Source organism: Balaenoptera musculus, chromosome 1 (assembly GCF_009873245.2).
Source record: "Balaenoptera musculus isolate JJ_BM4_2016_0621 chromosome 1, mBalMus1.pri.v3, whole genome shotgun sequence".
NCBI classification, from domain to species: domain Eukaryota; kingdom Metazoa; phylum Chordata; class Mammalia; order Artiodactyla; family Balaenopteridae; genus Balaenoptera; species Balaenoptera musculus.
Window position 1 is genome coordinate 9,606,098 of NC_045785.1, and position 24,559 is coordinate 9,630,656.

The 24,559-nt window shown below is 47.1% G+C and overlaps 1 protein-coding gene and 1 non-coding gene across 6 annotated transcripts in view; both read left to right on the forward strand.

Annotated features, from left to right (window-relative positions):
• The window catches only part of VPS13D (vacuolar protein sorting 13 homolog D), a 247,617-nt gene extending 226,741 nt beyond the window's left edge, over positions 1-20,876 (forward strand). For 3 of the 5 annotated variants that reach the window (XM_036858753.1, XM_036858761.1, XM_036858744.1), the window contains 3 exons: positions 5,284-5,415; positions 15,857-16,097; positions 17,811-17,948. In XM_036858753.1, coding sequence (XP_036714648.1) covers positions 5,284-5,415; positions 15,857-16,097; positions 17,811-17,942 — 505 coding nt within the window. In that variant the 3' untranslated portion in view covers positions 17,943-17,948. Of the gene's footprint in view, positions 1-5,283; positions 5,416-15,856; positions 16,098-17,810 lie in introns of all 5 variants that reach the window. The other 2 variants (XM_036858737.1, XM_036858771.1) reach the window with 2 other exon arrangements.
• Positions 16,243-16,388, forward strand: LOC118887475. The gene has a single exon (XR_005018011.1). It is a non-coding gene; the product is annotated as a small nucleolar RNA ACA59 (small nucleolar RNA).
• Positions 20,877-24,559: the final 3,683 nt, after the last annotated feature.

The window sequence follows — 24,559 nt, forward strand, 5'->3', positions numbered from 1 at the left end:
AGGAGGGAGAGGAGGTGGGAGATGGTAGAGCTGAAGGATCGTCAGCAATAGGAGACGGAGGGCAAGCTGCAGTTTCACTCACGCCTGATGTTGATGGAACGCACGTTCGCATCTTTGAAAGTTCGCAACTTGAAGTTTCGTATGTAGGGGGCTTGCTGTGTCTTGTAGCTGTCATTCATCAGCAGGTAGTATTTAAAGAGATAGTCTGGGTTGACCTTCTCAGCCTAATTATTTGTGCTCGGTCCAGCACAGTATATATAGGTTAAATATTTAATTAAAACAAAAGTCTCGGGCACACACGTAAAGTAAATGCAAGAACAGTCCATCACTTTGTTGGGGTGAGCACACACAGCCCCTAAGGAAGATGGCAGTCATCAGCTGAATAAACATTCTATTACGCTAGGAAGTCACGTGTTTGACACACACACTTTCTCCTCATTTACTGATTATTTTTGAACTTCGCTTGGTTGATAGACATTGGCCATGACAGATTCCTCAACCGACTAATATCTTAACTCAAGCTGTACAGGGCTATGTGTATGTGTGTACAACATCTGTCTTCAACTAATAGAACTATGACATAGTTACTCATTATAGAAGCAAAGAACAAATAATAGCTGGCCAACTGTTGACCCTCAGGCTGAAAGGCAGGATCAACCAAGAGAATGGAATTGGTTAGATCTCCCTGTGTCACCTTGTTTGGATTTACTGTTGCTTCAAGAAAATGGCAGGGATTGTTTTCATTACTCTGATCTTTGGCTTTGGCTCCAGCGTACGTCAGATAGCAGTGGCCAGATGCAAACTTGCTCTGTATTGATCTCTCCCACTAGGTGGGTGTCTGCAGTGTATCAGCCACTGTATCAGCAGCCCCTTCCCCCGGGGGGAGAGTCGTCCATGCCGTACAGCCAACTCCCTGACATTTTCATGGAGTTCAAAGCCCAAGTTCGTTTGGTGCTGACATTTTGGATTAGCTGGTTGACTGGAAGGCCTGCTTCTTTCTCTACGCTGTGAAATTTCTAAACCGCAGCAGCTGAGGGCTTAAGATGGCCGACAGACCCCCAGCTGGCAGCAATTAAGTGCACCACAGCCCTTCGGCTAAACAAAGGTTTGTGGAGGCACAGTTGCTGCATATGCACCAAGCAGACTCGGCTGTAAACTCTCTTTTGTGTTGAGTGTCAGTGAGAGACGCTGTCGGCTAATGAGAGGTGAGTGGGTGGAGTTTTGCCACCTCTCGTTTAATGATGCGTTATCCCCAGGATGGTGGTCCCAAGACCCTGCCCAAGAGGCAGCAGGTCTTGACAGTGAAGGTGATCGTGAGAGAAGGAGCAAGGCAACCAGAGGAAGCCAGAGGATGGTCTGAGGACGGCCCGGCAGTGACAGCAGTGACAGGCAGGGTGGCGTGGAAGCTGATCTTGCTGCTCGGGTGCCTGGGGGCAGGCTCCGCGTCTGCGCCACTTCTTTAATGGACTCCATCATGCTGTAGGTTGAAAGGGGAAGGTGGGCGTGAGAAGAAGACAAGATGCTATTTTGTACCCATTCAAGTAGCAAAAATTTAAGGGGCTAGACCAGTGCTATCTAATACACAATTTAAATTTGAGTTAATTTAAATGAAAAAATTTAAATCCAGTTCCTTAGTCACACTGGCCACATTTCAAGTGTTAGTAGCTACGCATGGCCGGTGGCTGCGTCCTGGACAGTGCTGTCCTGGACGGTACCAAGTGTTGGAAGGTATAGCGTTTACCAGGCTCTCTGAAGTGCATTGTTGGTGGGGGTGTAAACTGGGTCAGCCTCTCTGAAAACAACTTGAGTTATCTTGTTAGGTGAACATTCATGCCCTGTGTGTGTGTCCAGCAAACACCTCCTAGATATATATCCAAAGAAACTCTTGGCCAGGGTCACCAGGAGACAGGTACAGGAATGCACACAGCAGCATTCTTTGTAATAGCAAAACCTGGAAGTGATCCATGTGCCATCAACAGGAAGCTGGCTGAATGATGGTATATTCATACAGTGGAATAATTATAAGCCGGTACAATTAATGAATTGTAGCTGCACACAAAAGAATGATTGAATCTTAGCAATATGACTTCAAGGAGGAAGAAGTAAGTCCCAAAACATAAAAAGGCAGTGCCATCCTTTTTCAGAAGCCCAAAACAATGAAAACCAGAGAAGGTAACAGGACTACTATACCAGAACATACTTTGAAATGTGATAAGACTACGTGCAGAAGAAAAGGAAAGGAATGATAAGTACAAGATTCAGAGTAGTGGCTATCTCAGATAGAAGAGGAAGGAGAAAGAGGAACAGGGAGGGGGAGGGGCAGCAGAGGACCACACAGATAGGATTCGAGTTATGGTCAAACAGTGGGGTTTTCGTGCTAGGGACAGTGGTTTCAAAGACGTTTATTATATCATTTAAAACAGATAAAAGGCCAGTGATGATAGTGGGCCCTAAACGGAGGATAATGATGCATCTAGTCCTAAAGTCCAGTTTACAACAAAAACGAATCGAGTCCTTTCCTTCCAAATGCTCATAGGCACACTGGAACGTACATGAAATTGACTTAAGAACAGTCACTTAACAGCTGTTTTTCAGGTGCCAACATTGTACTACTGAATCCCAGAGTGAACAAAGTTAGGATTACCACCACGTGCAGCCACACTGGTTTCAGAGGGTTACTTGAATTTTCAGTGCCATCGTCAGTATATGAAGAAAACTGTCCCATCACACAGTGGCCTGCGCTGAAGAATATCACGTTAAACTTTCTGCTGCCTTAAGTCTGGGACTAAACTTGTTCACGTACAAATGGTTTTAACCCACACACTCCCCAGCCTCTCAACTTGGACCTCAGAATTTAACATTTCAGTTGAGTTTTGGAGAAGAAAGAATAGTTTTTCGGATTCCAACAATGATAAGGAAGTAGGGGATTATGGGAAGAATTCCTTTAATCCAGCTGTCTGTTTCTAGTGAGAGTATGTCTAAATCACCCCTTCTAGAAGTATTCCCTATATTTATAAGACCACAAGAGAGACTTCGTTTCCTCCTACGGCAAAGTTGAGCGAGCTCGCTCTCCTGTATCTGTGTGAACAGCGAGCCTTGAATGCCGCGCTGAGCTCCTCCAAGCAACAGGATCTGAACACTGTATCCAACCTTCCCCTGGTGTGTGGTTGATCACGGATGGAGGACCTTGGAAATGGGAAGATAGTTTGCAGCCAGTTGGGGAGGCAGATAAGCAAGTATTTTATCTACGTGGGATGTGAAGCAAATGTGTTTGGAGCACATGACCGAATCTGACTTGTTTTTGAAAGGGTCATTCTCGTTCCTGTGAGGAGAATGGACAGGAGTGGAAACAGGAAGAATAAGTTATAAGACTATAGTAACAATCCATTACAAATCTAGAGATCATTTGTCAGTTATGAGAGAGATGGAGAAAGAGCGAGGTTTGGGATGCATGTGGAAGTTGAGCCTCCGAACCTCCCAGTAGATCGGGGAGTCAGGATGAAACATTACACTGAAAGACGAGGAGGAGCAGGCCTGTCACATCTTCCTGGGGCCTTTGCGCTTCTGCCACAGTGCCCGGGCCTCTTTCAGGAGCTTCAGGGGTGCCTTGGGGAAAAGATACTTTTTTAGCCTGTCCTGGACAGTGTTTGAAATGACAGTCGATGTTTCGCTGGGCAAGGAGATAAGAACAGGACTCAACTACCTGGAAAAGTACACCACGCTCCTTCCGCTGGGTTTCTCTCACTCACAGTGTTTTGCCAGCATCCTTACACCAGCAGTTGTCAAGCTTCCCTATGAGGGGTGAACCCTGTGAGCGGCTCCCTACACTGCCCTCCGTATTTTCAACCAGTAGTTGGGACCTAAACAGCCAGCGGTGGGCCTCAGTCCTGAAGAAGGAATTGAGACTGTGCCCAGCAGGAATATGTGAATATATTGATATCATATCAATAAAATTGGGTTGTTTACCCATTCCCTTGGTGCAGATGGTCGAAACTTCTTTTTAGTCTCACTTGGAGAACACAATTAGTAGTACTTGGGGCATCCTTATTACTGAACTTTTACAACATTATCACTGGATGTCTGGTTTTCCAGCCCATATCAAGCATTACCCAGGTCTGGGACTTGAGGCAGTGTGGCCTGATAGGCGGAGTGTTGACATGGGCCCAGGAGGGCTTTGCGTCGTCCCAGGTTTGCAGCTAACCCGCTGACTCTTTCTGTCCATATCTTTACCCTGATTCACCCACCAGGCACTTCTCTGCCCTTGCAAGTAAGTCTTTCCACTGCTGTTAGCACACGATCCTGGAGTGCTGATTCAGTGTGTAAGCCTAGGCCTCGCTTGTAGATATGTCTAGAGAGGGGTGTTTTGCTTCAATGGAATCCAGGAACAAATAATGAAAAGTACACCAAGTACAAGGCCGAGGACAGACCAGGCACACTCTTATCAGTCATCTGAAATATGCACAGCCTTTCCAAAACAAATATGGACTCCTGTTTCTAGGAAAACACCAAAAAGTACTTATCAATTACCCTGTATATGGTTTGTGGAAAAAGACAACATCAGCCTACCCTGAAAGCCATAGCAAAGCAGATTCCTTTGGGCAACGGACAGCTGAGGGCCATGAGTGAGAGCCGCTGCAGAATCCCAGACTGTGGCCTGGGACCAGTCCGTGGAGCCTTTTCTCTCCCTCCCGTGATCCCTGTGTCCCTCACCCTACACCCAGGCAGCTGAGCTCATCCTAGAAGAAGCTGAGAAGCTTGGTGTGTTCTGACTCATGCCCAAAGCCTCTCACTCTTCTTCCTGACCCTTTACAAGTCCAGAGGTGCCTCTCCTGAAGAGATTCCTAGAAAAATAGAGTGTGACCAAGTGGAAGTCCAGTCATAATAACAATAACAAGAGCCACTGTTAGTGGATAGCCTACATTCTGTCAAACATGGGCTTGATGGGCATGATTTTGTTTGATCTTCACGGCAGTCCTGTGAGGTAGGTGTCATCATCCTATTTTACAGAGAGAACTGGAACTGAGCGTTGAAGAAGTTAACTGCCTTGTCCATGATCACATAGCTAGAAAATGGCAGCGGTGAGGGTCTTGTTCAGAATTGGGGCCTTTGACCACTTTCTTCTAGCGCATTCACGGGTGGTGCTAAAGGTAGTTTAGTTCCGGTCACCAGATTTAGAGTATGTCCTGTATTAAGTGGTGTTTTTATCTCAGACGAGGCAGGAAGGGAAATCATTTTGACGTTTAACCCTTAACCTCTTTGCTTTTTGTCCATTTCCCCACCTAGGACCCGAGCCCAGAGGGTACGGAAACCACGGTGCTGCGCAGGGCCCCAGGGCCTGCTTCCCCGCTATTCTGAGAGCCAGGCCGAAGGGCAGGAGCGGCTCTTCAAACTCACAGACAACATACAAGACGAATTGTAAGTTGGAGCCATGGGAAACCAGCCCTTTGGGTTCACCAGGTTGTCTTTTCTGGCTTTGAGTCTGAGAAGTTTCTATCCGATCTGAGTATCAGCGTGACTCTTAGGCCTTGGGACTGGTCAACAAGATTCCTTGGCCCAGATGTTTTATAGATTCGGGTATAACAATGGTTCTCAAACTGAGTTCCATAGCGGGACCTTAACGTTGGCAGTCTCCTTCTAATTAGTTCAAAAAGAGAAGATAAAATGTTCTCAATCTAAAGGTTTTTTGCCCTGTAAAACTTTCCTAAACTTTGGTGTTTTGTTGTTTGCTGCAGAATGCTAGTAAAACAAAACAGATAAACAACAAACAACTGGTAGCTGAAAATTTCGGAAATGCAGTGTTCTTAAGGTTGTTTTGTTATTCTTTGAATGTGGAGCCTTATATACTTAGGACCTTGTTATATTTTCAGTTAGTGAAGTTTTTCCTAGTTGATGTGGTAGAATTCAGTATATCGCTATTTTAGGATATTCTGCAGAGACTCTTTTAGCATAAAATGCTCTGTAACCTAAATAGGTGTTAGAACCACAGTCCAGAGAAAGCAGTTAGTTCTGCCTGATAAGTAGCAGAATACTAGTTTAATTTCTCTTAATGCTTATTTCTCTCTCGTAAGATAAAGCAAGCTAGGGAGGGTTCAGAGGACCACGAATGTTTTTTGGTTGGTGGAGGATATCTGAAGTAGAGGTTAGCTCTCAGGAGAGCCTTCAGTGTCATTGTTAGAAATGCTGTTAAGCTAACCTCATCTCATAGTTTTGTAGCAGTATTTGAACGGGGATATCAAAAGCCAAATCCAGAATTCATCTGTTGCTTGCTGCATGGGATGGCATCTTCCTAAATGTGTTTTTTGTAACTCAAGCTCCCTGCAGTGTTATTGGAAGGTCTCTCAGTGATGGAGGTGTATTACATTATCATAGTCAGCTCAGGCTGCCATAACAAAATACCGTCGACTGAGTGACTTAAACAACGAAAAATTATTTCTCATAGTCTGAGGCTGGGAAGTCCAAGATCAAGGTGCTGGCTGAGTTGGTTCCTGGTGAAGGCTCTCTTCCCGGCTTGCAGATGGCCACCTTCTGGCTGTGTCCTCACATGGCAGAGAAAGGGTGAGCAAGATCTCTGGTGTCTCCTATAGAATCAGGGCCCCACCCTTATGACCTCATTTAACCTTCATTACTTCCTTGCTCCAAATAGGTGGGGACATAATTCTGTCCATAGCATACATCTGTCTGCTCTTTTAGTCTAGCCTCAGCTCTGGCCATCACTCCAATAACCAGAATCCCCAGTTTTCACTCCAGGGAGGGCTTTATATTCCTGCCTGCCTTCGGTGAGGATTTGGTGCCATGCCTGCCCTATATACCACTTTGCTGATGTAACTTTTGGCCTTTGGATCGGAGGCGCAGAGAGTCGTTCCTCAGGTGTAGCGGGACATGGTGCAGAGTCTACTAGAATGGCAGCTCCATGAGGGCCGCAGTTTTTGTCTGTTCCATTCATTGAAGAATCCTCAGTACATGGAACAGTGCCTGGCACATACTAGGCACTCAACAAATATTTGTTGAATTAATGATGGTTGGAAAGTTATTGTACGTTGTGCTTTTAATTTTCTTTCCCACTCACCCTTATTCAAGTGAAACCTTGTGAAATTCATTTTCAAGTCAAACCTTGGTCCTTGTGAAATTCATTTTCAATAGGATGACATATGCCAAGAACACAGGGAGAAATTGTGTACTACAGCTAACATAGGCTTGCTCCCAGTGAGATACATGCATTGAAAACAGAGCCATGGAAAGCTGAAAACCGAAATCAAAATGAAGTCAGTAAAACAGATTTCATGAAACTCTTGAAATTCATAAGAACTAGGAAAAGATGTTGGCGTGAATGACTTTTGACTCTTAAGATGAAAACCATGTGTCTCTACCCAAGTTTGTGGGTTAAATCTTGCCAGTGAATGTTGAAGAAGCCACATGACCGTAGCCTTCCTCAGTGTACAGGGAAGAAGTCATCGGGGACCTGGCAAATGTTTCTCTGAAGTATCCTCGGTTGTCAGGCTGGGTCTTCACGGTGACGTGAATGTTGGAGGCATCGCTCTGCAAGAAAGGCGTTTTCAGGAGAAGCACAGGAGTGCCATAGAATACCTGACTTTTATCCTGGAATCGTAATTAAAAACATGTTTAAAGACCCAATTATTTGCATATTTTCCTTCAGAGTTAACCCCTTAAAAGGCTCTTTAATACCTTGCCCTACTGTTCTAACTAAATGTTTCCACATTTTTTTCCAGTTAGACTCACTGTTTCACTTCTGGAAAATATTGTGTAATTACTTCCTGATGTAGTGAAAACCCCGCGAAGTCCACAATGCCATGGTTACTTCAACTTTGTTCTCCCAGATCAAGTTTCATTTAATTTTTTATTTTATTAAATTAATTAGTATTAAAAAGATAGTTGCTGACATATGATTTAAGGCCTGGCCAACTGAAAAGGCTTCAGTTTCGAATGAATCAAATATTACTCTGATATGTTACAAAATTGCCATTACTTTCCATTTTTCTTAAGTTTGGTTCTGAAATCGGATCCTGGGTTAAGATGATGTTAAAGTGAAATTTGTTCTATTTATTGAATTAATTTTTCTCTGTAACTAGTGTCTAGTCTGTAGCCAGAAACCTCATTCTCATTTAAAAAAAAAAGAAAGAAAGAAGTACCTATTTTATTTCCAATACACCATCACAGACCAAGTTACATACTAGCAATGTAAGCACTAGGGTGGCTCTTTACCTTTTCCAAAAAGGTGCTTACAAGCAATGCACTTGACCCTAAGTCGCTGCCCAAACATACTGTTTTCTGGAGTTTATTTGACAATTAGATTATATTTTTAAAATGTAGTTTTAGGAAATAGTATTTGTGAGATTTTTTTTTTTTTTAGATATTTTATGCTTTAAAAAAGAAGCTTTCAGGGCTTCCCTGGTGGCGCAGTGGTTGAGAATCTGCCTGCCGATGCAGGGGACACGGGTTCGTGCCCTGGTCTGGGAAGATCCCACATGCCGCGGAGCAACTGGGCCCGTGAGCCGCAATTGCTGAGCCTGCGCGTCTGGAGCCTGTGCTCCGCAACAAGAGAGGCCGCGATAGTGAGAGGCCCGCGCATCGTGATGAAGAGTGGCCCCCGCTTGCCACAACTAGAGAAAGCCCTCGCACAGAAACGAAGACCCAACACAGCCATAAATAAATAAAAATAAAAATAAAAATAAAAATAAAAAAAAAAAAGAAGCTTTCAGTTCTCTATCCCAATTTTAATATTTCGATAGATATATTTAAATATAATTGACTTCCTTTGTAATCCTAAGCATTTCATTTTATGCATTTAAAATTAGCATTCTTAGAAGGGGATTATGGGCCTCCCCAGAATGCCGACGTGGGGGTCCATGATCCCAGAATATTAGGAGCTCCTTAAATTATTATTATTCATTATTTTTTAGTATTGTGACTGTGCTAACAAAAAGAGTCCTTATCCTTTAGAGAAATATGCTGGTATATTTACAGATGAAAGGAAAAGGAATGAACAGCAGCAACTAAGAACCCTTCAGGGGCAGCAGGACCTGGGAAGTGGTTCCTGTGCAAGACTTTGAAGGTGGTGCTTGCCTTCTGGGGACACTTGAAAGTCACCCATAGGAGGCTGCTTGAGTCTAGTCAGTGTCTTGGAGGCTGTCACTGGATCCCCGGGTCACTTGATCTCAGCCGAGCCAGGCAGCTCCGTGGTCCGTTTGGGTTGTGTGCTCATTTCCATCTGTTTGAGTGTGCTCCTCCTCTTCTTTTTCTTTACTGAGATCTTTTTTTAATACAAAAAAAAGTATAAAAAGTAAACCAAAATAGCCTATAAACCCACCAGCCAGGTTAGTCTTTTCTCTTTTTGATGAAATAAACTCATGTACATAGTTAGCAAATTCAAAGAGTACAGAAAGAAAGAAAATCAAGAGTAAAATTCTCCTTTCTTGACCCCTTTGTAAACATACTGTTTATATATTTTGTATCCTGTCTATCCTTCTTGAGAAATTGCAGATAGAGATAGAAGTCAGAATTTTTTATTTTGAGCACAGGTTATAGTGTTGATTCTAATAGCATATAATTGTAAATAAAAACCTTATAGTAATATATGCAGTCTCAAAACAAAAACAAAAGATCAGACCTTTTGAAAAGTGGGATAGAATTCATTGGCTTCCGTTTTCTAAACTAGGAAATAATCTACCAATAACCTTTGACACTTAGGAAATTGGATATTCTTTGATATGCCACTAAATTAAAACTTTCATTTGGTGGACTATCCAGCTACTCTGATAAAAGTTAATGGCTTGTCTTTGCTGTACACCTGAAACTAACACAACATTGTAAATCGACTATACTTCAATAGAAGGAAAGGCATGGAGGGAGGGAGGAAGGAAGGAAGGGAAAGTTAGTAGCTTGCTAAATCTTTAACAAGTTAAATCAAGACTTCTGAGAGAATTCTTTATCTTTACCACTGGGTAAAATACATGCAACATCCAAAGTTGTGCACTGGCAAATTCCATCGGACCCTACAACGTAAATTCATTGTTATTTTCTGAGACTACATAACACATGAATTTATTGCATCCTACTATGTCCCAGGACAAGTTCACAGTCTAGCAGGGGAAGCAGACACTATTACCAACTATCTATAAACATGTGATTGCTTTTAAAATACAAGTATGGGCCATGTGTTATGGGACCACAAGGGCAAGTGATTAATTTGTGCCTAGAAAGCCAGGGAAGGCTGTTGGCAGTTGATCTGGTCCTGCAGCACAAGGAGAAATGGGCCGAGAAGAGAGAAAGGCATGAGTGCCGGGCAAAGGCTCAGAGGCAGGAGAGTTAGCGGCATTTCTGGGGGGACTCCAGTTAGCTGGGTGTGGTGGCAGCACACGTGTGGGAGGGAAGGAGCGGAGGTTGGAAAGCTGGAAAAGTGGGTTACAAGGCCAGATGCTGAGAGCTTTTTTTTAAAATCCGCCCCCTTCCCCCCTTGGTGTCCATACAGATTCTGAGAGCCGTAACGGCTTCCTGTAGGCAGCGGTGAGATTTTGAGGAGGATCTCACTCAAAATGACGTTAAAAATGTAACCTTGACAGCAACAGAGAAAGGGATCAGAGTTGGAGAGACTGGGGGTAGGAAAGCACTTAGGAGGCCCTGGGAGTGATCCAGGTGAGCGCAGACTGGCAGAGAAGAGGGGGAGAGGGGACAGGGAGGCAGGCGTCAGTACAGTCAGTAGACTGACCAGGTTTAGAAGCTGAGCGAGGAGCAGGGCTGAGAGGGACTCAAGGGCTGCTTGCCTGGTCGGTTGGATGGAGATGCCGTCCACTGCGAGGGGCGGTGCCAGAGGAGGAGAGGATTCGAGAGGCCGTGGTGAATGTGAGGACCCGTGGGACGTGTGCGCCGAGATGCTCTGCAAGACCCCAGGCTCAGACACAGGTGTGCGGTCACACCTGGACTTGGGGAGTGACACGTGCAGGGCAGGAGCCTGTTCTAGGAGCACTCCTGGAGTAAGACAGCTCTGAACTCTTCTGATTTTGAAATGCCTACAAAGTGAGGAAAATAAACATATATAAATAGAGTTAATAAAGCAAAAAAAAAAAAGAGTGGGAGAAAAAGAAAGAAATCAATTGAAAAGGATAATTGAAACAATTGGCAGATTTCTCTCTCCCTAAGGAGCAATAATTGGTCCTGAGCCTGTTTCCTTGTGGTCTCTTAGAGGGTCACTCATTTTCCCAACCTGCTGAAGCAAGGATCTGTAGTAGACTTGCAAGGGGACCTTCCCCACAGGATTAGGATAACTTAGCATCTGTTCTCAGCAAAAGAAAGAAATAACAATAGCCACCATTAGTTGGGCATGTAGATCAGTTCTAATCATCACAGTGGCCCTAAGAGGAGATATGATGATCCTCCCTCTACACATGACGGCACGAAACTGTGAGCCAAGCCATGCGGCTGGTGACAGAGCCAGTTGGCACCTAAGATTGGCTGGTTCCAATGGCGCATCAGCCGTGGGGCTTGGAGACAACATTTCTACCTGCCACAGAGCGAGAGAGTTGAAGCTATTGTTGGTAATGCCATTGGCGTTGATGAGAATACCCTGTGGTATCATGGTTTGAGATATTGTTTGTCATAGTGGGTGCTACTTCTGCGGCATTGGACCTTGGCCGGGTTCACCCACTGTTAGAACCTGTCGTCTTGGAGAATGGTGTAAGCCACATGCCACAGCTTTCCTTTCTCTCAGAAGCAGCTTTCTGAAGTTGATCCCAAGGTCAGAATGTCCTCTTTCTCTCCTTAAAGGAGAGTTATAAGTGAAACTTTTAACTAATGTCTAAAAATCCTGTTTTTTATTTTGCGGCACGTGGGCTCCGGAGCACAGGCTCACCAGTTGTGGCGCACGTGACATGTGGGACCTTCCTGGACCAGGGCTCGAACCCGTGTCCCCTGCATTGGCAGGTGGATTCTCAGCCACTGTGCCACCAGGGGAGTCTCCGCCCGTTTTTTTTATAGAATCATTCATGGTGTCTACAGCGCACTGGACAGCTTCTCTGGTTCTTCATATTTGAAGGGTACAGCTTATCCAGAGGCTGTGTGTCTCTGGCCACATTTTTTCATTCTTCCTCCGAATTAATAATAGGTCAGAGGGTAGAAGGACACACTCAGGATCGACCTGAGACCACATGGCTTTCCTCCCCGTGTCATCCCACGAGGGTTTGCAGTGGTCACTCATTCATGAGCCAAGAGCAGCCCTGCGTGAAGCGAGGCGGGTACGGGGGATGAAGAGTGGAGAGCCCTGTGTCTAGACTCAGCTCGTGTGAGGCCATAGCCGCTGCCACTCTGGACGAAACCCTGAGCCTCTCAAGTGATGCAAATGAAAGGCTGTGGAGCACAGGCCTTTGCAGGGGACGGCCAGGCAGGGAGGGGGACACCAGGCTTTCACGACAAAGGGACAGAGGCGGGGGCAGATGGGCAGAGAAGCGCTGAGTGCACTCATTGGCTCGGCTTCTCTTGTCCCCCTGGGTTTTGGTTCCTCTCTCTCAGTGACAAGTTTGGGGTTGGTCTCCATTACAGGAGGGCACCCGTAATCTGGAGCTCAGTTTTAATTATTCTTTGTTGTGGTTTCCAGATTTTGTTTTTTTAAAAATGTATGCTGTAATGATGGAACCCAAAGCCTTGGTCACTGGTTGTGGGAGTTCCAGGGGAGCATCAGGAGGAGAATGGAGAGAGAGACGCTGTTGGCTAAGTCAGTGTCTGGGTTCTTGCTCAGACCCTGGTCCGGGTGGTCCGGGACCCTGGCACTCCAGCTGAGGCCCCGCTGTCTCCCTTTTTCCCCTCCTTTCACTTAGACCCTTGGCTGCTTTTGATTTGAAAAGACTAGAACATTTCATGTAAATGTCCAAAAATTACTGTCTGTATTAGCTTCAGGGTACGAATAGGGCCCCTGGGCTCACAGAATAGAGATCTGTGCACATTTACAAACTGCTCCTCTCCCCTCACGTTTCTGTAATGGACGTGAATTCCTTTTTTTTTTTTTTTAAATTTATTTATTTATTATTTATTTTTGGCTGTGTTGGGTCTTCGTTGCTGCACGCGGGCTTTCTCTAGTTGCGGTGAGCGGGGGCTACTCTTCGTTGCGGTGCGCGGGCCTCTCACCGCGGTAGCCTCTCTCGTTGCGGAGCTCGGGCTCTAGGCACGAGGGCTTCAGTAGTTATGGCACGTGGGCTCTAGAGCGCAGGCTCAGTAGTTGTGGCACATGGGCTTCGTTGCTCCGTGGCATGTGGGATCTTCCCGGGCCAGGGCTCGAACCCGTGTCCCCTGCATTGGCAGGCGGATTCTTAACCACTGCGCCACCAGGGAAGCCCGGCCATGAATTTTTTGCCCATGGATTTAGTGACTTTGTGACGGCAGGTAGTATGATCTCTATCAGATGAAGCAACTGAGCCGCAGAGACAGCAGCTGGCCCAGCCTGGTGGGTCTCCCTGCCTGCTTGGCCTGCGCTTCCCCCACTGTGTGGAGCAACTTCCACTAGAGCGTCCCAGCTCAGAGCCACCCGTCCTCCTTCCTTCCACCCAGAGCAGAAGTTGTTCTGGCCTGATGGAGGACTTTGCACCGTCTGTGGCCTCTTGAAAGGGAGTCTGTTTTAAAGAAGTCCAGTTTGGAAAGGGCACTAATAATGTCAGCCAGTCGGCCTGGGTGTAAGAGTAGCTGCCCAGACGGAAAGGCCTTGGCCCTTTTAGAGGCTGTGCGTAAATGTCAGACAGTGGGTACTAAACAGGGTGAGAGTGGAGGCACGGGTGATGGGATAGAAGTACCCCATCTTGTGCTGGACCAGAGGAAAGGTAACAATCTCTATTGGATTTTTAATGCACGTGCTGCTCTCACCCTAATTGCGGTGGCCAACTTCGGGGATCTCCTTTGAGAGCCCATTACAGCCTCAGTGGCCGTGTGCCCGGCCCACCTGTGCTCACAAGTCCTAGGCCATTTTCAGTTTTTAAGCTAGTTTCCCAGCAAGTTCTAGCTGGTCCTGTGATCCTTCCTCTCTTTGTCAGGAAGCTTTTTTCATCTCTCTCTGTCTCTCTGTCTCTTTCTGTCACCTTTTCTTCCCCTGGACCAGCTATTTTAGATTTCAGTTGGTTTCTTTAAATGATACTGCTGCCCCCTGGATACTGTCAGAGCCCGGGATACGGGAAATTCCGTGCTAAGTGGCCTGAACACCAAAAGCTGCTGGGTATTTCTAATTTTGGCATTGAGACTTTACAAGTCTACATTCTTGGCATTGCCAACCAGTTAGAATAGAACAATAAACCCCAATTTTTGTCATGTGAGGCTGTAATTAAAATGGCAGCTGGAACCAGGCATATTTTCACTGAGTACTGAGGGGGTGGCCGACTCAGTGGTGGGTGCCCAGGGAGACACGGGGGGCGTAGGGTGTGGACCCCACTCTTACATCAGCTTAGTCAGAGAGTCAAATACCTGTCCGGGAAACAAAACGAGAACAAGTAGTTGCTTGGCAGTGCCCTTGACGGTAAGCGAGGAAGCCTTCAGAAGTGGGCGCAGGGTGGGCGTGTTTCTCGGGAAGCTTCAGAGAGAACTCGTGAATCCTTGGGCTGAGAGACAAGGCGTGTTCAGAATGGGGGGCTCTCTGAGCCCAGAGGTGAGCAGGGGCCTGGCGCCAGCTTGGGACTGAGAGAGGACCGGCCTGCCCAGCAGCAGGCAGGCCTGCTCCATCCCATCAGAGTTTGGCGACTGCTGACCGTGGAACAAAGCCATCCTGGGACCCGGTCCCTGAGCCGTTCCAGGGGAGCCGCGGCTCCAGGCAACTGCGGTGTGGCAATTCCTCTCAGGACATCAAGTCCCAGGGGGCCGGGGCTTGACAGCCAGCCTGTCGTCAGCTCTTAGTATTCTTGCCGTCACCCGCTCCCCTGCGCTGTCCCCGACGTGGCCGCCCCATTGTGGAAGGCTGTCACAAGATGCGACGGAGGCAGCCAGGCCTGGGAGAGCTGTCACGGCGGTTTCCAAGGGTCACTGCTCTTCATTCAGTAGCCGAGCTGAGAGCTTTGACGTGCATAAATTTCCACTTTAAATCTGGGGCTCCAGGGAAGAAGAGATTTTTTTCTGAGTGGCCCTAAAGCCCCTAGAAGTGATGACTGAGAGTTTATGGAAATCAAGATTCCAGCTTTACCTAAAAAAGCACTCTCTAACCGTTGAGTTCTGAGAACGCGGTGGTGGTCTCACCAGTGAGTCCCGTCCCTGGAGGTGCTGAGCTGAGACCAGGTGACCTCTTACTAAACTGTGACAAAAAGGAAGTAGACGTAGGTGCGCACATGGAGAAGGCGTGCCGTCCTCTCGCGGCGCCTAGGTTGGTGCCCCATCCGGTTCCGCCTTCCCCGCGTCCATCTCCACCCCCCCGCCCACGACTTCCAGCCCTGTGGCTGCCCCTCCCCCACCCCGCCTTCCCGGTGAACCTTCTCAGCTGCTGCTTCAGTCAGCATTTCAAAGCATTGTATTTCCTTCTTCTCTTCTGCCCAACAAAGCACTGCTACAGTTTTCTCTAAGCCTCAGGCTATAAAAAGGACATGAAATTGTTTCTCCCGTTGATACCCTTGGTCGTATTTATCGCGCCCCCCTGTGTAAGGGCTCTGTGCTTTACACACTGGCCTCACGGCAGCCCTCAGAGGCCAGTGTCACTTTTTTTTATTCCTAATTTACACACAAGGAGACGGAGGCTCAGAGTGGGTGAGCCCCCTGCCCAGGGCGTAGTGAGGGAGGGAGCCTGGCTTCACGGTCGGAGCCTCGGGCCCCCCTCCTACAGCCTCAGCCTCCAGGGGCAGCTGGCGAGGCTCTGTGCGCCCTTCTCACTCCGCCTCTTTCTCTGCAGCTTCATAGCCGTGGAGAACATCGACAGCTACTGTGTGCTCATCTCCTCCAAGGCTGTCTACTTCCTGAAAAGCGGAGACTACCTAGACCGGGAGGCCATTTTCCTGGAAGTCAAGTACGACGATCTCTACCACTGCCTCGTCTCCAAAGACCACGGGAAGGTGTATGTGCAGGTGACCAAGAAGGCCGTGAACACGAGCAGTGGGGTGTCCATCCCCGGCCCTTCCCACCAGAAGCCGATGGTGAGTGCACCCCTGCGCTGTCTCCTCAGCCGGCCGCTGCCCTGTTGGTGCTTCTCAGCGGGAAAGTGTTTGCCCAGCGTGAGGCTTGGGCTGGGCTGTTGTGAGGCCCCGGGGGTCCTGCTTCTTAGTCCCACAGGCAGAAGGCACTCAGCGTGTGTGGGGCGGGGCAATGCCACTCTCCCAGCTCCACCAGCTCCACCGGAGGGCGGGTTGCTCGAAGCTTGTGCCTCGGTTTCCCATCCATACAGTACGGGCAGGATTACCGCCTCTAATCAGCCGTGAGGACCAGCTGACATGATGCACGGGGGTGTTTTATTCCTAAGATGGGACTCTTCGGCGCATTGAATCTAAGAAAGCGTTAGAGCACACATTGGCTTCTTCATGGCTTCCCCTCTAGAATGATTGGAAACTAACTTTTTTTTCCGCACAAAGAAGCAATATCTAGCATAGGCCCCTACCCACAGTAAAAGCTCGATGAATATCCGTAAATAAACTTTACACTTGACCTCCAAAAGGTACAAGATATTGTTATGGCAGGACTTTTCAATAACACCGATCCTGTTAATAACCAGCATTCGTTAAGGGCTTACTATGTGTCAGGCTGGATTCTAAGTACTTATAGATTATTTAATGTTGTACTGCTGTTGTCCCCACTTGACTGGTAAGGAGGCTTGGTGAGGACAGGTGACTCGCTCAAGGTTATCCGGCCAACACCGGAGGGAGCTGGGGTTCAAACCCACGTGCCTGTGCAGCTCCACAGCTGGCAGCCTGGACCACTCTGCTGCCTCCACTCAGAGGAGCTGTTGTTGGCTCGGCAGAAGCACGGGTGAGGGACCCCACCGCCAGCCATATTCTAACATGGGATCTTTTCATGAGACCAGGTGTTAGCCCTGCTCATTTTTCACCTGGAATGCTAGGATTTTCAAGCCTGCATTCGAGAATGACTTGCCATTCAAAATGGCCCTGCTTATCTCAGTGTTTCCACAGATGAGAAGCAGCAACAAGCCTTTTTGGGCCTCTCTCCCTTGACCTTCTCCCTGCCCAGGAATGCCTTGACCTTCTCCCTGCCCAGGAATGCCTTGACCTTCTCCCTGCCCAGGAATGCGCTTGGGTTTGGTTTGGCTTGTGCAGGCTCCCCTGGGGTCATTGGCTTAGGTTAGGGCCGGTAGATTAATTGAGTTAACACCCAAAAGCCTGAGTATTTCCACAAGTTCCTTACGGAGGTGGGGAGCTTTGCCCAGCTGCACTTTCGCCCTTTCAAGGCAAGTGAGCTTTCTTGATAAGAAAGGCCTCGAGGGCATTTGTGTGCTTTGACCATCACCAGACTTTAGATGTGAATCCCAAGTCTTTGTTCTCCGCTTAGTCTCACCTCAGCTGGTCCTCACACCTCGGCGGCGCTGAAACTGGTTCTCAGTTACAGGCAGTCCCAGGCAGTCCCAGGCAGTCCCAGATGTCGGGTGATTATGGCTCGACTGCACAGTCACCTGGGGAATAAGTTCAAGATACAGGTTCCGGAGATCCACCCCAGACCTCGAATCGGCACAACCAGGAGTAGGGCCCTGGGAATCTGTTTCTTAAAACTACACCCATGCTGTTCTGATCCGCAGTCAGGCTGGGGGCTGCTGCCTGGGTGGATTTCAATGGCCCGTGTCCCGTGATTCTGTTTGGCTTCCCACCTTGGGGGCAGGTTACTCATTCTGTCCTTTTCTTCAGGTCCACGTGAAATCAGAGGTCCTTGCTATCAAGTTATCACAAGAAATAAACTATGCAAAGAGCCTTTACTATGAACAGCAACTTATGTTAAGGCTCAATGAAAACCAAGAGCAGTTGGAGCTGGACTCCTGAGAAGCCCCAGCTGCGGAGGGACACTCCCAGGCGTAGACCCCAAACCAGTCAGGAGGGGAGAGGCCCGTGGGCTTGGCTTAGGTTAGAGGAAACCAGAATAAGGTTTGGGGGATGCTGTCAAGAGGGAGAGTAAATACTGATGAGGGGGGCACAAATGGAACCATATTAATTTGTGGGGCAGGGGGTTACTTTAGATTATGGGGAGGTAATTTTTAAGAGGCATTGGTTGAATAATGTTTAAAACAAAGAAAGTGTAACTGAGATCAATCTAATTTTTAGATTGCCCTGTATTTTGTTAACATGTATATATGTACAACTGTGTGTTTGTAAATACGTAGGAGCATTTCTGAACAGGGCCTGTGATGTGTGTTAAGGTTTGTTAACTGTAAAGTAATATAAAATTATATTGGATCTTCTATTGCACTAATTCTACACGTCTCATTCAGGGTACTGTCCGTGAAGAGGGATTCTTGGAAGCTGCAGAACGTTATGCCTTAGTTCGGGAAACTAGAGTATTCACGGTCAGGTGGGCTGAGGTGAGGGAGCAGGCGCGTCAAGAGCGACGCCTTTGAAACCTGTGCTCGTCCCGCTGGAGCCGCGAACCGAAGTGTCTAGACCCAGAGCCAGCCCTTGATGAGGCCTAGGGGAGTGGCTCGGACGCATCTTTTATTTATTTCCCCCCCAGTTTAAAGACAGTTCTTAGAGTGTCACAAGTTATTGTTTATCTGCCTGTCTCGCTGGCTCTCTCCTGACTAGTCTTGCCAGACTTTGAGGTAAAACTTTGAGGTGTGTTCTGTTACCGCGCACACACACACACGCGCCAGCATTATAAGGTTTCCTTGGGTTATTGTCAGAGAGGCCAGTTTGAAACGTTGGTAGGCTCTGATAACTTAGAAGGGGAAAAAAATCCCGTAGGACTGTTTAACAGATCAAAGATCCACACATTTATCAAAAACCCACAGCGAGAAGTGTTCCCTGTCCGGGGCAGCAGCAGCAAAGGAGGTCCTGGGACTCTGTTCTCCTTAGTAAATACAGGCAGCCACCCAGCCCCGCAGCCCTGGGGACCCAGGGACGGCAGCCCTGGGATGAGAAGGGAGAAGGAGGGGGTCTTAGAAAAGGGAATGAAATCTGAGTGCTAAAAAGCTGTTCTTGTAAGTTTGGGGCCAAGATTTGGCCAAAATATCTCTTGCCCTTGGTTTTAAATTCCAACCGGTGGCAAGACCTAGACCGAGTGCCCTCTCCTTCCTGGGTCTTGTTTCTGTGGTTTCTCTTTTCTGTAAGGAATAACCGAGGTAGGGAGAGGGGAGGCCTAGAATGAATGACTAGCCTTGTGAGTTTTTAGTTTTTATTTTAATAAATCTAGTCAGTCTCTACAACCATGTCACATGTAGCTGAGATCTAAAAGGACCCATCGGATCAGTGGATGTGTGGAAGGTTTTGGTGTTTATAACTCATGACCCAGATCCTTCCAAAACACAAATGAAGCTAATCTGTGTTTCTCTCCCCACTCGGAGTGTGTGTGTGTGTGTGTGTTTTCAAAGAGCTTTAACCCAAGTGCTTAGTGCTTTGGCAAAATGGTGTTTTCAGGGCTCGTCTTGAACTCCAGGATTGATATATGGTCTTCACTGAACTCTGGGTTCATGGACTGCAGAACTGACACCCAGTTTTTGAAGGGTCGGGGTGGGTTTTTGGTCCGTCGGTTGGTTGGTTCTGCTGGGCCACAGCCATGCGCCAGGTGCGGCTCCCTGCAGGCTTCTCGTCTTCCTCACCAGCCTCCCGCCCTGCACCCCACAAGTTTGGCTTGTGGTTTTTGTCATCAGTAACGCACTGCCTGAGATCATGATCTCTTAACCATGAGACTCTCAGAGGGTTGATGGTTTGTGTCAGTGAGCCTTCTGTCACTTTCTGGAATGAAGTCACTTGGGAGTTCTGTTGGATTGAGGAGCTTGGTGTTACTAAGGAAGCCTAACTTTGGGCCCAGCGGCAACCGGTGTTCTCTGCAGCTCTGCCAACGGGAAGTTGGTTGAGGGCTGCGCTGTGGAATGGTGCTTCCAGGAGACTCCAGAGGGGTGTTGAGATGCCCTCCTCCCGGCTCCTTTCTAAATTTCATCAGCCCGCGAAATACAATAGTTGCTCATTTCCCTACTGCACAACTCCCCTCTGACGTTTGCGCCTTGGAAGAGGCAGATGTTAAAATGGGATCCAAAGACCAGATGGGGCGGGGCTGGGGGGTGGGTGCCAGCTAAGAGCTTCTCAGGCTCCCTCCGCCCTCGCAGCCCTCGTGCCAGGCCTGGTGATGATAAGGTTTCAGGGGCTTTGGACATAGTTTCCTGGTTTGCCAGGAAAAAATCCAAAGCTTTGGAGGAAGCAGGCCCTGGCTCTGGCTTTTAAATTGGTATTTAGCCAGCGATGTCTGAGACATTGTTATGATCATTTCTGCCGATTTTCTTGCTGCCTCAAGTACCCAGTTCCTCTCCGAGGAAAGTAAAATAAATTGAATCAGGAGAACTTGGGCAAGCAGAAAGCAAAGCCCCCTTGATGCCCTGAGCCAGCACAGCTGGCCACATCACCGCCTGGCCACAGCTGCTTTCCTCACCCACCAGAAAGGCTGGCTGTTGTGTGCTTCCCACACCTGGGCCTGCTCACCGCTGACTGGGAAACAGAAACATGGCCTCATAGCGGCCCGAGTGCCTCACGGCGGTGGAGACACACCTCGGGGTTTGGAAGGCTCCTGGGCCGCTTTGTTTTTAAGCATCATCTGTGCCTCAAAATACCATAGTAGCTGCTCGATAATATTCTGAAAATAAAGTATCTGGGTCTCCACCGTGTGAACACTCTTACAATCACCAATCTGTTGAGACTCTTGAATCTGTTTCTCATATCAGAGTCGTTATTTTTCTTCCTGTGGAATAAAATGCTCTGTTGACTTCCAAACATGTTGTTTCCTTCTGGTTTCTTGCTGTCCCATAGATTGTAGAACCGTCGCCAATGACAAATGCCAAACGTGTTACAACACGTGCAGTCACACGCAGGCTTTCCCTCGCTCCGGGCAAGCGTGTTCCCAGGCCAGCCCTGCACCTCGGGCCTTGCTTAACTTCCCAGAGTTGGCAGCTCTTCCCGTCAGCCAGGGCCGGGCTTCGTGTTGGCTGCGCTCGCCTCGCCACTCTGAGGATACTGGTCCAGGCCCTGGCAGGATGAAAGTTGTCATTTCTGAGGAGGAGACTTCAGGAGGAGCAGGACTGGTTAAGTTCAAGGTGCCCACTTGGTATTACTGGACAGGTCAGGAAGGCAGCCGGGCACTGGCGTCTGGAGTTCCAGGGATGAGTCCGGGCCAAAGGCATAAGATTGGGAGTCATCATGCAAGTGACACGTGGAGCCTGGATGAAATATGAAATCCTCAAAGGAGTGGGGCAGTGCGGGGAGGGCAGCAAAGAAAAGAGGTCCAAGATCTGAGTCCTGGGGGTCCCTGAAGTTTAAGAGTTTAGGCAAGTGGGGAGGAGCAGCAAAGGAGACAGAGCAGTGCCTTCCAGAGTCGGGTGTGAAACCAGGAGGGCGTGGGGTCCAGAAAGGTCCACAGAGGAGGGAGATGAACTATCAAAGGCTGCTGATTAAGTAGGATGAGCACCAACAGTTAATGCTGGATTTACAACATTGAGGTCACTGGAGACCTTCCTAAGAGTGGTTTCAGTGGAGTGGGGAGGGTGAAGGCTGGATACACAGATTCGAGAGAAAAATAAAGAGAGATTGGAGAAAATGAATATTGACAACTCTCTGGAGTAATCTGGCCATAAGTGGAGAGAGATGGCTGGTGCTTCGAGAGACGAGGGGCGATAATAACGGGGAGAAGGGAGGCTGGCTGGCCGGGGACGTGGGCAGATGAGGTCGAAACTACTGGAGATTCTCATTTGGTTTCTTCTGTTTTCCCAGGGAGATCAGCAGAGAATAAGGACGGGGCAGGAGGGGATGGAAATTTGGAGAGAAGGGAGAGGTAGAAAACATTTAGGATAAAGGGAAAGTGAACAGACCAGGGAGGTAAGGGATGTTTGCCAGGCAACATACGGGCCCATTTGAGGTTGGTGATCAGGGATTTAAAGTGAGACCAGGCAGCCTGGTGGTGTTTTTCTCCAGCCACATTCAGCTGCAAGGTTCAGCGTGGAATAGGCAAAGAATTGGATTTCATCAAGAAACGCTCCCCCTCATTCAAATACGCCGTCCACCGTTGGGGAGGGGAGGGGAGGCTCACTCCCCCAAACGAGGGCACAACTAGAATATTGCAGGGGCTCCCGGAGCAGGGGGCCGGCATCTGAAGACAAGCTGTCCCAGCACGCCAGGCACAGAAAGGGCGCACGGCACTCCTCCCCCAAACTCGGACACCAGGTCACTATGGAGACCAGGTCCTGAGGAGTAGGTGCTGGTCCAAGCTGCGTCCCTCTGGCTGGGAAGGTGCCTGAAGCAATTGTGGACACCAAAGGAAGAAGAAGGGAACTTGCTGCGGAATAATCCTGTTGAAACTTTTAAACGTCAGATTTAAAATTTTTGCATACAAATGCAAAACAAAAATATAATTTCATATCTATGTTACAGCATATGAGGGCAGCTATTGCTTCCCCCCCATATCCCTCCCAACTCCACCTCAAAACCAATGGACTCGTGGATGGCCTGTGTTCTCACTATGTTCATGTGATTATATACAGACATTAGTCATATGTCGTTCCCAACGTTTGTTTTCATAACGTTGGAATCATGCTTTTCTGCACCTTCTCAGTGTTACCTTCAGGTTGGTGTAACTCTGTCCCCTTAAATGCAGCACAGCTGATGGTGTGACTGTCCTGTGTGGGCTCAACGATTCCTGTATTGAGGGGTATTCACTTGATTCTCACGCCACCCCGCCTGCCCCCTAACACCAGCGCTACAGTAGACACCCTCCTACTTACGTGCTTATGCACTAGTTTTATTTCTGTGCAATAGATTCCCAGCAGCCAATTGTCTCCGAGGGTACACGCAAGATCACTTCCCAGAAATGCTGGTGGGGATGTGGAGGGCTGTGGCCCACCTGAGTGCCCTCTCTCTGTGCCCCCGCCAGAAATGTCAACCAGTCTAATGGGGACAAGTCGCATCTCATTCTTGCTTTAGTGAATTACCAGCAGTGAGTCTGACCATCTTTTCATTTGTAGGAATTTAGGTTAGGAATGGCTGTTGAATTACAGCAAAACCCTTTCAACATCTATTGTTATGACCATATTGTTTCTTCTCCTTTAATTTTTTAAAAATGGAATACATTATATTGACAGATTTCCTGGTATCACACCACCCTTAGTCCCTGGAATAAGCCCCATTTGGTCATAATGTGTTAATCTGTTATTCTTTTGATACATTTCCTGGTTCTTTTTGCTAGTATTTTGAGTCTTTTCATCTTTAGAGTGAAAGGGGGTCTATCTATAATTTTCTCATTTCACAGTCTCTTCAGATTTTAGAATTAAAATTATGCTGCCTTCATAAAATGCATAGGAGAACTCTCCACCATTTTCTGTGGCTTGCAAGACTTTAGACTTGGAGTTTCTAGTTCTACTTTTTAAAAGTTAGATGAAAGTAGGCCTCAGATCCATCTGGTTCCAGAATCTTTTTCAGTGGTTCCTTTTAATCATCACCCGCCACCCCCCATTCCCACCCCCATGCCCTCTGCTAATTGGAGTATTCAAGTTTCCCACTGCTTCATAGGTCAATTTTGGTAGCATACTTGGTTTTTTAAAAATCATCCAGTTCTCTTAGGTTTTTAAAATTTTTTGCCATATGTTTGTATGTATTCTCTAAAGATTATTTTAATACTTCCTATATCTGGTTATTTCTCTTTTCTCATTCTTAATCTTGCATATTTTTACTTTTTTTTTTCATAACTAAGTCTTTGAGGAAGTTACTGTACTTTTCTGAGAACCAGTTTGGGATTGGTTTCTCTTTGCTACTTTGTTTTTATTATTCTATTGATTGTACCTTTAATCTTTTGTTTCTCCTACCTGGCTTGTTTTGATTTATCTTTACTGTTCTTTTCTTGCTTTCTAAGACAGATGTTTAGTTTAGTTTTGTTTTTTTCACTTATCTTCTTGAACAATGATGACATTTTAGGGTTATAAATTTTTTTCTAAATACAGCTTTATCACATAGATTTTGGTATTAAGTGTTCTTTAATTGCTTTCTGTGTAGTTTTTAATTTACTTTTGATTTCTTCTTTCATCTTAGAGCTACCTAGCAATGTGTTTGTAATTTCTAAATATTAAAAAAAAAATGTATCCTCCTTAAATTAGCTATTTTGAATTTTATTGGATTATAATCAGCAAATGTAACCTGAAGTTTTCTACATTTAAAAAAATCTGTTGTGTTTTTTTTGTCCAATTGATCAATTTTTATAAATGTTCCATGAGCATATGAAACAAAAGTATATTCTCTGAGGCATGTAAAGAAAGATAGGTAAGTAGGTAGGTAGGTAGGATAGAGGGAGGGAGGGAGGGAGGGATGGATGGATGGATGGATGGATGGATGGACAGACAGACACATGCATACTTTCAGATAGAAGTTTATGGACTATATTAATCAAATCCTGTATGATTTTACTTATTTTTTGG